The following is a 17,472-nucleotide window of genomic DNA, read 5'->3' as shown; positions in this document are numbered from 1 at the left end:
GTAGAGAACCGGGAGATGACTAGGAAAAAATCAAGCGGGTTGTGATTACGAGGGCGAGTTACATGAGCGAGATCCCCCTTTCTGACGAAAATTCAACCGAACGTACCCCGCCGGAATCGAACCCGGGCCGTCGTTAGAAAGTAAAAAGGCCAATTCCACAATATCAAATAAGGGACATGTGCTGGCGGCACTCCATTAGGAGTGCAGCAGTTCCACTGTACTTCCTTGATCCAGGCGAGCGCGCTAACGGCAGCCGACGGGTTGATTGGTTGCACAGAAGCGTGAAAATGGCGGACCCGAGGCGGGACGATGCGAGGCGGGACGTTGGTGATATGAGAAAGCCGTGAGTGGGACCAGGGGTAACTGAGTTTCATTTTGGTGTAATTTTGTCGGGTGGAACAGGCCTGATAGTACCCCCGCATCGCAACATATTTAGAGCGAGTTCCATCGGGCAAATGAATCATCATCGTCATCATCATTTGGACGAACATCCTTTTGACAAACGCTGCTCGGTCGGTAAAGGGTACTCTGCTCGTCGATTTATTCAGGCATATTTAGGCAGAAAGGCAAGCATTTCCCGACCTTTTCGAATCGAGTCAACTTCCGAGGCGGGGCGAGTACTACCCAAGCTTGATTGGTCAGAGCAATCGCCAGCTCCCGACTCAAGATTACTAGTCTTCGCCCTCTCCTTTTTCTCATCTCCATGGGTACATGAAGGTCGCCCAGGTGTGACTCAAGAGGTAGGCACCGACTGAAATGCCGCCTGGAAACCAGTGGTCAGCCGACGAGGTGACTATTGCAGTTTATTTTTCCTCGCGACAAATCTGCTGTAAAGCAGTGCGCTTCCTGCTCTTGCGTCGAGGCTATGACCGTTCTGTCCCCGCCATCGAACGCAAGCTTCTCTCGATATCCCAACAGCATCCAGATTTGCGGTCTTCGGAAGGCAATTGGGAATTGAATGTTGCTGATTCTTGGATCGACGCCGTCCTTGGTGACCATGAGTCAGTCAACCAACTGATTCGATTTTCATCGGCGGACGCAGAAGATGTGATAACTGTATGTTTCAGACTCGGGTTATTATGGCCTTATTTTGCGCTCACGACTTTGCTCACCCAAAGCAGAATCAACGAACCTCTGACCTTCTGAAAATCTTCGAGCTCCTTAATCGTCGTTTTCGAGGTTCTCAGAGCCCCTGGGAGCTGGAAATGCACCGCACTGAAGTTAATCAGCCGGTAGCGATGGTGTAGTGGCGGGTACTCCGAGGAAACCTACTGTGGGGTTCCAAAAGCACAGTATACGCTACGCGAAGCGAAGAATCGCTTAAACTGTGCTCCACGCCCTCGCCCTGGTGCTCCGCGGAAGCTCGGAGGAGGACCGAGATCATATATACGACACTATTCAAAGGGAGCCCTCTATCAAGCGAGAATATCTCCTCCCTGAGGTTGATTGTAAGATAAAAAAACTTCGATCTGGCGCCTCACACACGAGATGGGCCTTCGGAAGTGGCGAAGGCTTGAACGGCCTGCCTTAAGTCTGATTCACGCTGCAAAACGACTTGCCGGGCTTCACAGTATCAACTGTTTGTGATATGAGGCTGGTGCAGATCAGGAACCAAGCCGAACCATCGGAATTAATCCCGAGATATCTATACGAAGAACCAAGTTGATTGGAATTCAACTTGCTCTTCTCGTTGTATATATATAGCCTAATGTTTCCCTCTGAACAATAAGATAATTCATACCTCTGAACTACAACATCGGTAATGACATCGAGGAGGAGCATTCGATCTAGCACAGATTATCAGCAGCTGGCGTAAGGTGGTCGTTCGCCACTCACCGTGCTCATGCCCCAGATGAGATCCCCTGCTACCAGTTGCGAACAGCACCCCGGCCGGACTCGTGGGAAAGGCCGAACCAGGGTTGTGTTTCACTGCCATCCGAGGTCAGCATGGTGTCCGGTGGCTGAGGAGTGGTAGAGCCTTGCTGTCGGTGTAGTCTGGCATTGGAATAGGCAAACCAGAGACGAAGTAGCAGGCGTCAACTCGATCCCATGTGCACGAGGGCCCGGGATCACTTTGTACCACGGGGAATGGATGTTGGCTGAATCTGCCAATGCACGGCTCTGGGCAAATCTTCAACCGTGTCAGGGCAAAGTACCACTGGACAAGAGATTCATGGTATTTTGCTTACGACAAACTTCGACCTGACCTAAAAATGACTGGCCTCGCGGCGAGGGATCTATGGTAGTTCTAAGCCATGGCCTGTCTTATCGCTTGCTCAACTGAAGTCAGGGGTTGAAATATCTGGCTTTTAGACTATTGCCAATAGCTCGTTCCAATTTGCTGATTGATGCTCCTCGGGGAATTAGTTGTTTTTTCTGTGGCCGTCGATTCTCGGCTTCTCTTCGTTGTCGCGGATGCTCGGATGGCTCGCTCGGTCAACAGTGAGGCCGGCTCATGGCTACTGACAAGCCTTCGGATCGGACGTGGGCAGGAGGTTCATAGCCGTCAGAATATTGCGAGTTACTAATACATTGACTGTCAACCTTTGTCCGGACAGGGTGTTGCCGAAGAGACGAAGTGAAAACACTTTGGAATTTTACCATATGGCTAATCAGAGGGCATCAGGCCTTCCTGAATTGGGCTTGCTTAATGCGCCAGGCGAAGTGGCCGTGTCAACCACGTCTTCAGAAACAACAAAGACGCAAGCGTAGTGAGATTCAATGGCTTGGCCCATCAGGTTGTTGCAGCTGGTTTAGTTTCGAGGACGAGGGGGGAACATAGCTCGGTCAGGTCGAGTGTAAAATTGAAGCTCGCCCTATGGCGAGAAAGAATCATCAGCGATATTTTCTAAAGAACGGAGAGCTACGGACGGAAAGTGTTCGTTTTGAGATTGAAAATTCAGTACCGGGCGTTGGGAATGGGCAGGGGCAAAGCACTAGCGTGACTTACAAGACATTGAGCGACTCGCGATAGAACGCTCGCCATCCTATATAGAGGGTCGTCAGCATATGATGTCTGCCTTGAAAATTGCTGCAGTCTTTGAACTTACATTGTCGGTTCTTGCTGTCCACTGCAGGGGACTGTATAAAGGATGGCACCTCATTATCTTCAATCATTAGCAGGTAGCTTATGAAGGCAACTTGTAACTCACCGTGCTCGCAGCTTGGACCATTCCAGATCCTGATCCTGAAAGGTTCGTTCAATGGCTTCTCAGAAGAATAGCGGAGGCGGGGCTGATATCGAGCATTTTCCATGTTAGCATGATTCCAAATGACTAGGCAGCTACACTTGCTGTTCGAAGACCTCTTGCGTCGAGAGAAGCCAGGCTAGTGCGATGCAACAAGTCAGTCAATTTCGTTGCACGATTCCGAAGTCAACATACCAAATAGTAATCACGGAAACGAAAGGTATTCGATATTCTTTCACCCAGAATCACAAAGGAATGCTTGCGAACGACGGTTCTGCTGGTGACGGGCCGGGTATTTATAGCAATTCAGCCAGGCATTCAGCCTTGCGTCAATGAGATCACCATTATGAATTGTGAGGGCTCAAACAAAAACTACTCTTCAATGATAACTGGCTCAACATTTCATCATTGATTCAAAGCAGCTCTCAGAGACATTGCATTTTGTTCCTGGTGATCAAGAACATGAAAATCTTTTTCTGGCTGTTGGCATGGTTTCAACAGTCATGAGTATGCCGCAGAAAAGAACCAACGACGGTTATCACCATTCACCACCGTGAGTCCGCCCTTTAATGCGACGGGTGAGGCGACGAGGTCATGCCAATTCACTTCACTCGCCAGTGATGAGCCCGTTACTCCACGCAACAAACACCTCATCAAAGACAGGCAAACACCATGCCATATTGCGACCCTAGATCCCTACCAGCCAAATCGCAGGATTCTTCATTGCCTAAATCGTATATCGGAGAAATCCATTACGCCTACACAATATCAAGCAGATACAAGCTATGGTACAGCGTGGGACTGATTCGCACAGCCCACATCTCGCGCGCGAAAGAGCTCCTTGTATAGTTAGTGAGTCACTAGATCGATTATGTTTTCGCAGAACAATTTTTTCTGCTATCGACCTCGTCTTTGCGTATAGCAATACTTACATCGATCTCCTGGGAACTAAGTGGACACGGGAAGATAGTTATTACTACAAGGAAACATCAGCCAATTAGTGTCACCAAAGGCCCACATGCGCATAAGTCTTCAATGAAATGATTGGCCGATAATTGGCCTTGGCTCTCAGGAGCCTGTGGGTCCTAAATATTGATGCAATCATTGGATACCACTAATAGAGTGATGTTTACGGAGAAATAATGAGCCAATCGGTGCCACGAATGATCCGCATGTGCCCCAAAGCCTCAGTAGAAAGGTTGGTCCAAATTTGGCTATGAGCTCCTGGGAGCCTGAACCTACCATTACACCTACCATAATTGGATAGCCCGTCAGCAATACCCACATTGAATTCCCGGGAACTAAGTGGGGATGTGAAATCGGGTACTGCTGTAGAGAGATATAGGCCAACCAGAGACATGAATGCTTATAGACGCACAAGGCCTGATTAAAATAATGGCTAATATCTCACCCTGACTCCCGGGAGCCTGTGGTTGTCGATATACATGCTATCGTTGGATGCTATGGATACTGATGATATATGCCAAGAAATAATGAGCCAATCCGTGCCGTGAATGACTCGAATGCACTAACACCTTTAGTCTGCCACGTGGAGAAGACTGCTCGGATGAGCAATTTGACTCAATAGAATAGATTTTTGTTGTTTAGAGGTATGAATCGTGTTATTAGTTCTTGAGGGAAATATGAGGCTATATATACAACATGGAGCCAAGTTGATTGTCTGTATAGACATCTCGGAACTAATTCCGATGGTGCGGCTTGCTTTCTGATCTGCACCAGCCTCATATCACAACACGGTGGATAGAACGAGGAGCCCAGGGTGGTCTGACCCCCAGGAGTAGTACTGGGGGCCTCGGAACTATGTCGCACCATTTTAAGAGGAACTCTTGAAGAAGAAACCGCTGCGAAGAGAGCCCAACTCTCCTTCGAAACGGCGATGTTCCTTTCGAAGGAGAGGATATACGAGCAATATCTGTGTGCGATTACAAGCACGGAATATTGTGGACCCGATGCAAGGGGGGGGAGGGACTCTCCGCAACAATCCCGAATAGAACATATCATTTATCGGGCGACAACCTACGACAAAATTCAACTTACCCATGAATAATCCCAGCGAACAGGGAGCATTTCTTGAGGAGGAAAAAAATTTTGTTGGTTTAAAGTATTGCCTAGTACGTGCGCCTGCTGTTTAACTTGCGCCCGACGTCTTTCTTTAGATCCCGTCACCAGGCATTCGACCGTGCGGAAGGGAACTTGATGGTACCTATCTATTTTAATGTACCCGATAGTTACAATCTGAACAATTTAAGTATATTGAATCACTACATAAGCCAAATTTTCCGTCTCGTATTAGCTCTGTTCGGCTGCTGTTCTTTACCCGTATTCTCGACAGTTAAAAGTTAAAGCCGAGCCCAAAAAGTACGGGTCCGGGTCAATGGTGCCACTTAGCGCGTCTCTCTCAGTTTCAAGGCTCTCAACAAATGCCAACAATATAATGTCGGCGCGGTCCCGGTGACCTCAATTGCGGTCGTTAAATCAGCAATGAACTGTGAAGACACGGGAGGTTTGACATTCTTTGGTGGTGACATTCCGTGAACTCAGCATTATTGTCTTCCGAAAAGGCCTAGCTAGGCATTCGGGAATCAACCAAAGTTTGTAGCGCGGGATCGCTTGACTTGGCGGAAGTCGACTAGTAGAAGCTGTCTCCAGACACTCATGAACTCTGGCATGCCGCAGATCAAATTAACATCATTACAAGACCATCTTGAACGAAACTAGATTCCTCTCATTCAGCAGCTTGACCTCGAAGCCTGTAATCATCGGCTGGCTGATTACCCAGATTTGGAATCATTGTTTCTGGCTCCATAATGGAGCCCGAATCCACACATTCTTGGACAACACCCCTCCTCTGCGTAATGTGAAGAACCCTCCACACATATTTCTCAGCAGAGATGCCAAGCTCATGCTGAACCTTGCGGCCGAAAAGAACCAACGAATAACGGCACCGATTATGACGAACTCCATTGGTGTCTTGCTCTTCCTGCCGCGTGTTCAAATAGTGTCGAGAACCACTCCCATAAATCAAGTCTGAATTTGGGTTGCTCGGCCTCTGCACAAACTCAACCAATCGGTTCAGAATATTGAATTCCAGCTTCAATTTCACACTGTATATGAATCCTTTGACTGCTGTTTGCGACGCGTATCTGCCCGCAAACTCGAGTACCAAGATGCAGATGTCCAGCACTACCACTGTGATGCTAATGAATACAAGATGTAGAAGAAGTCTCTTGCCGGCGTTGTCGTGTATTTCGCTGATGGGTTCCTCGATATGAAGCATTTTGTTTGTCTCATACACGTAGAGACCCGAAATGATGACCTCTTGAACAAAGAATATTGAAACTTGAACTCTTTCGTATACCGCGTATGGTACAGAGAAACGGACGAAGAGAGGAGAGTTAGATCCGTAGCAGAGGATTATAGTCGGAATATGCAGCATGATCGCATCGATGATAATCATGCCTAGAACCAACCAGAGGATGATGTGACTATGCACGATCAAATGAAGACGAGAGTACAGGACCATTGACTGGCCTGTTACCATCATACACCAACCAGCGATTATTAATGTAACGTAAAAATATGAGATAGACTTTGCAAGGTTGAAATCCTTGAGAATGAACCCGATGGAGTAGATAGCAATTCCCCATGTTGCCACGAGGAAGCTCCAGAAATAGAGGCCGTTTCGTCGTTTGAAAGTTAAAAAAAGAGTAAATGTTAGCTCGACTACATTATAGATGGCGACTGACAAGAATGATGAGACGATATAGGTGACTGGAAGGGGGAGCTCAGAATCAAGAGCACTGCCAGTGTCATTGAGGGACATATCACCTAGTGATGACAGGCTGATCTAAGTATTCTCAAGGCTGTTTGACTTCTCGGCGATCACAGTGGTCATTCGAAAAGCTTTTACCTGGGATAATGATGATGCACATTTATAGATTATGTATGGATGGGAAATAAAGTATGGCGTCGATATTGTTTCAGTGTTGGGGAAGGTCTACTCCCGATATATTATTGCTCCTGATGAGTCATGGAAGAAGCTTAACTGGTATGTTCTATGGTCGAGACATGCGCTAACGAATCATAGATTTTAGAGTTGTGATTTGCCACTGAGATTCCCTCATTTGTTTGAACGCGCTTGGACCCTCAGTAACACGCACGAATGAGATAATGAGCTAGTCTGTAATCTCATTTCTCAAACAACTCGACTATTAGCAAGGGTTGCGTGAAAGTGCAATAAACTTAGGTTGCCAATTCAAGAACTATGTTAAAGTGTATGGTAGAATGTATCCTTATCTGTACTCCAGCCGCTCTTCTGTGCGACGTTCTTTCGGTTCGAGCTTTGTCGCGTGCTCTTGAGCGACATTCTGTGCCTGTTATGTTTCTGTAGGTCCTGAGGCGGCTGTTTTGGTGCATCGTGTTTCTAGGTACCGGTCTAGCAAGGGGCCCGGGATAATCACCCAAAATCAACCGGCAAAAGGGATGAGCGGAAAAAGATCGCAGCTTCATTAATTGCTTGTTTCTGAAGAGGTTCCATGGAAGGTTCAACTAGACACTCAAAATAGCTGCATCAAGCTGTCAATTCTTGCTTACTTGTCCTCGCTTGCGTTCGGCTTGACCATGCTAATCGGTGGAAAATTTGTCTTCGTAAATCAGAGTTACTTGCAGCGCTCAGGAATACGATTTTCCTTTCCTTCTTAAAAATTAACCCTTTATGAGTAGCCCATGAGACGATAAATTGATTCCAATGTAGGCAGAAAAAGTGAAACACTTAACAACATCATTGAAAGTAGCCCGGCCGACAAGTCCGCATACCGAATCAGTTTATGCGACGTTGGTCGTCAGAGATTCATCATCGAAACGAGCAATCATCATCGTTGAGAACAAGCTAACTGGGACTGCCTTATGTAGAAGAAATAGCCAGCGTGTATTTTGAAAGGTAGAAATTGGTGTAGAAATTGGTGTTTATGAATGTTGACACGGCGCCTCATTGGTGTTTCGACTTGTGGTGACTGCGTCACGAATGTTGAAGCGACGTTGATGTCGTGGAATATGACCTCAGAATAGATCTTTATCGAGATGAAAATCATGGTGCCACCCACAACAACATACACTCAAGAGTGAAACAGTTCAACAGGCCACACTATGAGGTTCAATTCATTCAGAAACTTGATCACAGCTACCCAAGCGACGTGGTGGTTGCAACTCTATAAAGATGTCCCTGGGCTCAGCACAACGATCATTTCAAAAACACCCCCAGTCAGCCCAGTCTAAGACATAAGCAATTTCTCTTCCGCCTTGCCTGTTTTTGTGCTGATGCGATTCCACATATCAAGTTCGGCCTCTATATATTAATAGAACGAAACACCGAGTGGCACAAATCTGCATCGGAGTTTGACCTTCACCTTAGAATTTCATTCTGATGGTACGGGACCTGATCCCTCCAATTGGTGACTATACTGACGCCTGATACACCACCTCTAGATTGCTGACGCTTGATGGAGGGCTCCATTCATGGCAGGTATGTGCATCGATGCCGGCACTTGACACCACGCTGACTTCATAGCTTCCTAGATAATTGGCCCTATTGCTAGCTTTCTAACGAATCCAATCAATATCTGTGCCTGCTCTCTTTTTGGGAATATTTTTCAGCGGGGAGAATAGGAAATGATACAGAGAGCTCCCCCTCCTCTCTGGTGACAATGTATGACAGATCGCGCCCCAAGCAGCCCCGCATCAAGGTTCAATACTACAACTATCATCGAAAGCTCTCCGAAGGCCGGTTGGTAGGATCTTTTCAGTGAGGCTTCTTGGTCGGTCACCAAAACAAAGAGCGGGTTACCACAGGGGTTCGCAGCACGAACGATAGATCCCCTTGCTTGTACGTCTTGACGGTGATTGAAGCGTGTCGGTTAGTGCGGAAGCTACCGACCCATCGGAAAGCGCGTCAAAGGGTTAGACACCCCTTCTGTGAATTTGCGCCTTGAGGATCTTGCCCTGCCTCACGCGACTTGGGATAAAGAATGAGGGGACGGGACGTGCGCGAACGCGCAGGATGGACGTGGTATTCGCTTGCGACTTTATTAGCTAATCATTTCATTACCGCGCCATGATCCACTAAAAGTCTTGGCGACGGTCCCCAATGGCTGGAAACTTTTCCCCCGAACAGTTGCCTCTTGCTTTCCTTGTTTGCTGTACTAGATCGAATATCTGGGACAGAGGCGGCACCTCGACCTCCTGAACTTGGTCTCAGCGACAACGTATAGCAATTTCACTAACCGCGCCCTTTCCCCGTATGGCACAGTTCATACAAAATCAGTTCCGGGGCGAAGTCTTTGAGACGACGATGCGGTACGGAAGTTTTGCTCCCCAAAAGAAGACGACTGAATCTAATACGGCCTAGGTATTCTTTAATACAGCCTTTGCGAAGTAGTGTCTTCGGGCTTGTCTGGTTGGTCTTCTATCTTTGAACCTCGAAAGCTGAAACTCACCAAGGTATCACTCAAGCTCTGCCGAGGACCGGAAATCTCATCAGCGTGTCACGGTGCAAAAATATTTGGACCCATTTTCAACGGCAAGCAAGACTAGGCATATATTGCGGGAAATTAAATTATTGAGACATATGAAGCATGAAAATGTTCGTGGAGCAAGATTCTATACATTCACCTGAGGATTTCCACTAAAAGAATAGGTTGCCGCTGTCGTCGATATATTTATCTCTCCTTCGCACGATGTGTATGCCACTTCAGAAAATAAACTTGAAAGTCAAAGTCTGACAGTCTCCAGTTACCTTGTTACGGAGCTGATGGAAATCAATCTTCAAACACTTTTGAGAACAAAGCCCATGCAAGGAGAGTTTGTCCAGTACTTCTTGTACCAGATAATGGTTCGTCTGTCAACCACTGCTAATCATTCGTCGCTAATAAGATTCCAGCGTGGACTCAAATATATTCATTCGGCCGGCGTCGTTCATGGTGACCTGCAGCCAAGCAATATTATGGTGAGCCATAACTGTGACCTCAAAATCAAGGGATATGGACAGCCGCGAGTTTACGGTCCTTGGATCACTCGCCATGCCTCTGCCCAACACTATACGGCTCCCGAAGCTATGTTGGAAGGCCAAAAATATGGCAAGCCAGTTGACATTTGGAGTGCAGGTTGTATATTTGCCGAGTTGTTACAGGGAAAGGTTCTTTTCCCTGGCCAAAATGATATTCAACAATTTCATATGATCACGGAGCTGCTAGGTACACCGTCTGAAACTGTCACGAAAAGGATGACCAGTGGAAATGTTTGTCTATGCTTTATATCTTGTTGTGGCCACGAGTGCACGGGATGTTCATTATGGTATAGCAGTATCCTCTAACAAATCTGCGTTATAGGTTATCGATTTCATCCAGACACTTCCGAGCAATGAAGGTCAACCATTGTCGGAAAAACTTCCTGGCATTGGATCAAAAGGTTCGTTTTGATCTATCCAGGGACACCCTCTCCGTTTCTTGTGAACCTAGATGCTAATAATATCAGCCGCTGAACTATTGGAGAATATGCTTGTTTTCGACCCCCAAGGGAGAGCTACTGCGCCCGAAGCTTTGGAATTTGCCTACCTAGCTCTTTATCACGATCCTACAGATGAACCAGAGGCTGAAGACACAGTCGATTGGACATTTGATAACGCCAACCATTCATTTGAATATTGGAAAGCCGAGTTGTATGCCTGGGAGTCTAAATTGATGTTGAACTGAAACGCTGATGATGAAACAGGCATTCCGAGATACTCGATTTTCATAAAGAAGAGGTCTTGAGAGAGGCCGTCCAACGATGGCTTCATGGCTGTGAAACCGGCCCCTAAGTGCTTAATCGTCAACAAGGTGCAACTGATTGACAAGGGGTGGAGAAATTGAATACCGCTATCTTCATCGATAATATGGAACGAATGGCTTCGGGTCCTATAATACAAAGATCTGTCGTACCTTGCCGAGCCGGAGTGCCAAACCATGAGAAATTGTAGTTTTACCGTGTTTCCATAATGTAGATTTGGCTGCGATCAATCGGGTAGTTCGGAAGCCTGAGACTGCGCGGGCTGTGCATACGTGATTCACAGCTATGTCAATTTCTAACCTTTGTAAAATCTAATTGACATGTTATCCTCATATGGGAGAATAGCCACTAGGATATATCTTATATCTAGCGGCCTGTGAGAGACACGACGATAAAGAGAGTTCTTGCAACTGCGATTCTGGTTCACCGGAGGGACTGCCACGGTAGTACATTCATGCTGAAGAACTTTGACGAGTGTCGCGCATGCATTATGGGCTGCAAGGTATAGCAAAGTATTCTCTTCATATAATGCATTTGGAGTGCTTTGTCCACTGTCTAGTAAAATATCTCGGCGATGGCAAGTTTTATCTTTTCCCAGGTTCGGCACAAAGCCGCGGAAAGATCGGCTGGAGTGCGGTATCCACAGACTCGGCTTCCACTGTAGCCAGAATTGGCGCCAGAACCACCGGAGAACCCGTCTCTGCGCTGTCGCAATCGGAGTCAGAAAAGTCAGTACCCTAACTTGCATCTGCCTGTTTTCGAGTTTAAGGAGTTCATGTACATAAGATGTACTCTTTGTGATCAGGTAGACCTCAAAGCTGAATGAACATGGGAAATTTTGCGGTTGGGCTAGTACATAGCCAGTGGCGTATCTATGATTTGACGTTCGTGTGGTGGAGAGATAGAACATCCTTTGATGGCCACTGTTGTACCACCTCCTGTAGCGATAAAGTACAGACCCATTTTGATGAATGCTGAAACGTGTCGTCGGCGCCTCTCTGCAGTATCGCTGCGAGTGTTGAAATGATGCCCACGGCGAGGGAAAGTTTTTGATATACTCCATTATCAAGAAAAGCCCGCAATACCTCCGAATACTGCTTAAAACCATTATCAGGTTTCTCCAGATCATCCAGCTCTGACCTTTACGGGCTATCTTTGGTCGACTGTCTATTTTATTCGAATCACGACAGCCAGCAAAGCTTTCCGTGGACAGGTCCGGATCCTCTGTCTCCGTCTACCAAGGCGGAGGATATTTTTGTGTACTTTTCTGCCTTCTTGCTATCAGAGGAAGTCTACTGGGTGGAATTCCGTCCTTCAAGATTTGACTCGCTCAGCGATGAGTTGATCGGTGAGCACCTCTTTTTCCTGCCACGAATCGAGACAGCGATGGGGAATCTGTCTCGGGTGCGCGAGCAGTTTCTCGACATTATCTCCCAAGTATGCTCTGCAGCGCAGACTGCCCGCTTCCGACTGTCCATGTGGCCCCGCTTGGAGCCCCTCCCCTACACTCAGCACTTCATGATGTCACCGCAGTCTACTCTGCCTACCTTGTCATGCCTCGATCCGCGGGTTTTCGTCAATAACATCCACGGGAATTTTAGATAGACCCGGGAGCTGAACTGGAGATGCAGAATTGGAAATGCATCGAGTCTGTTCAGGCAAGTAGTACGTTACAGAGGCTAGTGCCGAGCTACTCACCTTGCCAAATGAACTCTTTGAATTCTAATATTAATTATGAGGCCAAATAGTGCCGAGAAAGACCGCCACGAACAGATTAGTTGATGAGCTCTATTCTTTAGGACCCTTGTCACTAGGACTCCACATTTGGTGCGTCAATTAAACAAAATGCCATCGTTTCTGTCTCACGGGCCGACTGGACGCCACTTGACCATGTCGACCAACACGAACGAACCCTTTCCTCCAAACTAACTCCCACTAACCACCTCGTGTCCGAGACGGTAGGCGCGCTTCAACTGCCGATAACAGTATGTTGAAAACTTGAAGAAGTTCCTTTAAGCCAATCTACTAACAAAATACTAACCCACGAGGACCCGCTACGATATTGACAACTGAGATGACATATACAGAGAAGACCCATGTAAGGGCTCTAAGGAGATACGGCATGTACCATGACATGTATTGGTGGATCAGTGATAGTTGCCCTTTCGGCTTAGCCGCCGGGCGTTAATGAATTGTGTGTGTGTGTGTTGATAAATTGAAGCTCCGGGTAATTCTTTTGTTCTATTACGATTTACTTTGCTTTATTCTCTAAAATGTGTCCACCGAATAAACCAGCTAAAGGGAACTCGTGGAGGCGTAGCCAGTGGGACAGGTTTTCCGTCAATACCATTCAACCATGAAATTTCATCAAATTGAAGTGCAGAAAGGGTGCTCATAAGTAGAGCAAAGGGCTGATAATCTCTCTATAAGAACGGGGCGGAAATCTTGAGCAATACTCAATGCATTCACCCAGGAAACAGAAACGGAGGAAGAGGTGGAAGCCCACTCCCAGAAACAACTATAGGATCGCCTCATAATCTATGCACCACCACATGGGTGCCAAAGTGTTCCTTGACGAAGTGAGAAACGAGGTGTAACCGAAAGGGCAGTGCAAGACCCCCAATTAATTGGAACTATAGAATCAGAGGGAACTAGGTATATCTGACAGATAGGATAGGGGATACCAGTAAATCCAGGGGAAATGGATCATAATGGGCAACAGATGCTATGACGTCTGCACTGCATAGTATTCGACATGTAAGCTGCATATGCAGCCCAGTTTGCAAGGGATCGGTATGCTGTACAACATAGGTAGTGCTGTGTGTATAATGTGGTACGTTGCACCTCAACACTGTTATCGATTAGTAGATGGAAGCTTTCCCGTAAATGAACAAGCAACTTGTGCCTAAATATGTAGGTACATATAAGGCCTTCAAGGGTCGTATTGCTCGTGTGGTATCAGATTGAGGCGAATTATTTCATGTAGCAAGATGTATCGTCTCTTCTCGATCCTTCTCGGCCCACCGTTTCAGCAGACCATCCCGTATCTTGTTTGCGACCACAAAACCTTTGCAGAAGACCAGGCTGAGCAGATTCAGAATTTCGGATTGTTGATCGACCGTCCGGGCTCGAGCTCCTGCAACAGTTACTGGGAAAAATAGCATCACTCCTGGGATCTTGGAGTGGCGCAACACCTCTCCCGAGAGATACAGGATCGAACTCAGGTGTTCAGAAACTTCAGCAGGGGATAACACCGGGGCTGGGATATTATCCCAGTAGGTGAAATAGTCATAGTTGCCAGAAAGGAAGATTAGTAGCGCGTGATAATATAGCAAAGCTAATTTTGAATATTCATTAGAACCATCCTGGACCAGCTGCAGCAACGCCTTCGTATGCCAGTTATAGATTTTTCCTTGGACATCGAGTCCCTCAGCCGCAATCAGAGCAACTGATGGATCCGTGAAACGTTCTCCTTCAGGAATCTTATCAATTATAGCACCGGCTCTGTCGTTCAAATTGTTAAAATAGAAGAAGTCGCTCATTTGTTATTGCTGACTTACCGTAGGCTGAAGGCGGATGCCTGAATCATGAGCGTTATAATCTCTTCCAAGGGCTCCCAGCGAGTGGCATTTCTCGACAAGCTGTTTTGGAGTCGAAGCCAGCATTCCTGAGAAAGGATTGTTTCTTCATCGAAGAGTAATGCTCGACTGGCTTCGAGAATACGAAACAGGTCGTAGAATATCCTTCTGGCCATTGACATGCAATCACTTGGTCCTGCAAGCTGGAGCATTTTTGATGTTCCATAGAGCATGTGCTTAACCCAGCCTTGGCCCGAATCGTCTGAAAGCAACTAGGTGTATCGATGTCAGTCAAACCCGATTTAATGCATCCGATAGAGGATGCCCTTTCTGATAAAAAGCATACCTCAAACAGCCCTAGAAAAAAGGTGGCCCAGAGAACGTCCTCTCTTTGCATCACATTACTTTTTCCCACACAGCACCGCAAAATACTAATTGACTTATGGTAAGAGGTCATGGCATCCACATAGGGGGGGTTTCTCTCCCCGTAATGCTCGTCCACCGGTATGTCGGTTCGCATCTAAAGCACCAACCGCAATCACTGGATGGTACAGGAGCGGGGAAGTCGAAATTAGAGGAAGCAAGTCCGGAACTATTGATGAGAAGCCCATCGTGAACATGTTCTGCTGAATAAAAGAAACAAAATAATCAAGAAGGCGGGTACCCTTATCCTTCCCGATAAAATCGAGTGGGTGAGTTCCTGAGGTATGTTTATTTTTAACAATCATGCCCTTTTGATCAGAACTTCGGTGGGCGCCACCAAAATCATCTTGCTGTGTTTGGTTGACAAACACAGTCATACCGTGGCCCGATTGCTGCTGGGCAATGCACATCGTGTTTTGCCGAACGCAACGAGCACATGGAAATCCCCCTTCACACTACTAAATATTAGCTGCTCGGATCCCATATAATTTATGCTTCACAATCCAGACCTTGATGCGTCGTTTCGCACAGCTGAGGCAGCGCGTCATCCGCCTTCGCTTGTCCAGCGGGCCGACCATTCTCCCCTGCAACGTTGCAGATGTGGACATGACCTTGGAGAATTCTCTAACAAACACTTCAAGCGTATATTCCCGATGACCACTACGATGAAAATGGACATATTCGAGCGAGACCTGGTCCGGCAGCAGCCTGCGACGTGGCTGATGGCGCTAGCCCAATTAAGAATCAATGTCGCGAGACGAATGGCGCTAACCCAATTGGGAACTAATGTCGCAAGACAAGGATCGACATTACTTGAACATTTACTTGTTTGTCCCCGATGACGGCTACCATGAAAATGGATATATTACAGCGGGCCCTACTCCAACATCAGGCTGCAATTTGGGAGATGGCGCTAACCCCAATTAGAAAGTAATATCGCGACGCACTGATGCACATTGCTTCAACAATTCTGGATAGTTCTTGGTGACTGACTTGGATCTGATCAACTAACGCTCTATCCCTTCCATTTTGGGAACCTCATTTATGTTGGCAGAGGGTAATTTGTATTCGTGAGTTGCTACGGGTGCTTTGCTGATGTATAAAGGTCAGGGCGGTCCTCCCACCATTGTGGTTGGAATCTCATTAAAGATTTCAAAGACTTTACTCTTACCCTACTTTTCTCCTGGACTATGTCTTTTGATGATTGAGAATGCTTCAAATTCTGTGCCTTCTGCCCATTGTGGCCATGTCTGTCTCTGCAGTGGTGATCCCCAACCCACTCGGACAATACGATGTGTTTTACCACACGGCCAAAATGGTCGAAAAGACCAGAGTCGATCCCTTTGATCCCAAGCATGGTCCGCGTGTAGTTATGACTTCAATATTTGCTCCAACCCACTGCAAAGTCACTCTAGAGAAGAAAGACTACCTGCCCCCCGCAACAGCCGAATACTACTCTGAACTATACGGCGCATACGGACTTCCCAACGGTTCGCTTCAATCCATCTCTTTCCAGGCATGCCCAGAGCCGCCACGAGGCCATCACCTCCATTTTCCGGTGGTGATCTTCTCGCCTGCTCTCGGCACGACACGCCTGTTCTACAATGCCATTGCGCAGGCTGTGGCCAGCGCCGGGTACATCGTGGTGTCTCTTGACCATCCCTATGATACCGAGTTTCTGGAGTTCCCAGACGGAAGCATCGTGACTGCAGCAAACATCAGTGACGCGCAGGTTCCACTAGATGTCGAAACCAGAGCTCAGGATGTGAGGTTCGTGCTGGATCAGCTGGGCACAAAGGCTGGCGTCGCAGCCCTACTCCCTGGAACAGGGGCTGCGGGATTGAGAACTCGGCACGTTGCGATGTATGGTCACTCAGTCGGGGGTGCAGCTACCGCCGCAGCCATGCATCTGGACCGTCGGATTGTTGCAGGTGCAAACCTGGACGGGTCAATGTTCGGACCGGTGGTTCAAAAAGGCCTTCAGGGACCATTCCTCCTATTCGGACATGAAAACAAGACCCAGAGGACAGACTCAACGTGGAAAGAGTTTTGGTCAAATCTGCAGGGGTGGAAATTAGAGCTGGAAGTCGCCAAGATTCAACACTACGCATTCTCCGACTTGCCGTTTCTATTGAAGCTCCTGCGTCTGCCTGTTGAGCAGATACCGGCCATTCAAATGATGGTTGGAACTTTAGACGGAGCCAAGGGATTTGAAATTGTTCACCGAAACGTCGCTGCCTTCCTAGGCTTTGGGCTTGGCCAAACCTCGCAGTGTCCGCTTCAAGAGACAATCTCGGAGTATTCGGAGATATCGGTCTTTGCGCGCAGTAAATGAGAAAATACTTGGGACAACAGATTGGATATATGACCAATTAGTGCCGTGAGTGGCCCACCTGCACACAGGCCTTCGGTTGAATGATTGATTAATATTTAATGTGGGG

The 17,472-nt window shown here is 47.3% G+C and overlaps 5 protein-coding genes across 5 annotated transcripts; 3 read left to right on the top strand and 2 right to left on the bottom strand.

The window, feature by feature from the left end:
- Window positions 1-756: 756 nt before the first annotated feature.
- Window positions 757-1,146, top strand: N7481_010272 (uncharacterized protein; the record flags this gene model as incomplete). The annotated part of the gene is made up of 1 exon (XM_057269491.1): window positions 757-1,146. The coding sequence occupies one exon, from the start codon at window positions 757-759 to the stop codon at window positions 1,144-1,146; it is 390 nt and encodes a 129-aa protein (XP_057120168.1).
- A 4,788-nt stretch (window positions 1,147-5,934) lies between these two features.
- On the bottom strand, window positions 5,935-7,032 carry N7481_010271 (uncharacterized protein; the record flags this gene model as incomplete). Its single annotated transcript, XM_057269490.1, has 1 exon — window positions 5,935-7,032. One exon carries the CDS (start codon window positions 7,030-7,032, stop codon window positions 5,935-5,937), a length of 1,098 nt encoding a protein of 365 aa, XP_057120167.1.
- A 2,685-nt stretch (window positions 7,033-9,717) lies between these two features.
- N7481_010270 (uncharacterized protein) lies at window positions 9,718-10,954 on the top strand (the record flags this gene model as incomplete). The annotated part of the gene is made up of 6 exons (XM_057269489.1): window positions 9,718-9,846; window positions 9,901-9,944; window positions 9,996-10,095; window positions 10,144-10,500; window positions 10,592-10,670; window positions 10,737-10,954. Coding segments are annotated over 6 exons (927 nt in total), but the record flags the coding sequence as incomplete, so codon positions are not given.
- A 3,054-nt stretch (window positions 10,955-14,008) lies between these two features.
- N7481_010269 (uncharacterized protein) lies at window positions 14,009-15,441 on the bottom strand (the record flags this gene model as incomplete). The annotated part of the gene is given in 4 exon segments (XM_057269488.1): window positions 14,009-14,534; window positions 14,591-14,880; window positions 14,955-15,128; window positions 15,142-15,441. The coding sequence occupies 4 exon segments, from the start codon at window positions 15,439-15,441 to the stop codon at window positions 14,009-14,011; spliced, it is 1,290 nt and encodes a 429-aa protein (XP_057120165.1).
- Window positions 15,442-16,277: 836 nt separating this feature from the next.
- Window positions 16,278-17,366, top strand: N7481_010268 (alpha/beta hydrolase family protein; the record flags this gene model as incomplete). Its single annotated transcript, XM_057269487.1, has 1 exon — window positions 16,278-17,366. One exon carries the CDS (start codon window positions 16,278-16,280, stop codon window positions 17,364-17,366), a length of 1,089 nt encoding a protein of 362 aa, XP_057120164.1.
- Between the last annotated feature and the right edge of the window lie 106 nt (window positions 17,367-17,472).

This window comes from Penicillium waksmanii (genome assembly GCF_028829765.1).
Source record: "Penicillium waksmanii strain IBT 27052 chromosome Unknown utg000008l:1.0-5622682.0:1.0-5626561.0, whole genome shotgun sequence".
Taxonomy (NCBI): domain Eukaryota; kingdom Fungi; phylum Ascomycota; class Eurotiomycetes; order Eurotiales; family Aspergillaceae; genus Penicillium; species Penicillium waksmanii.
This window is presented reverse-complemented; position numbering and strand designations above follow the sequence as displayed.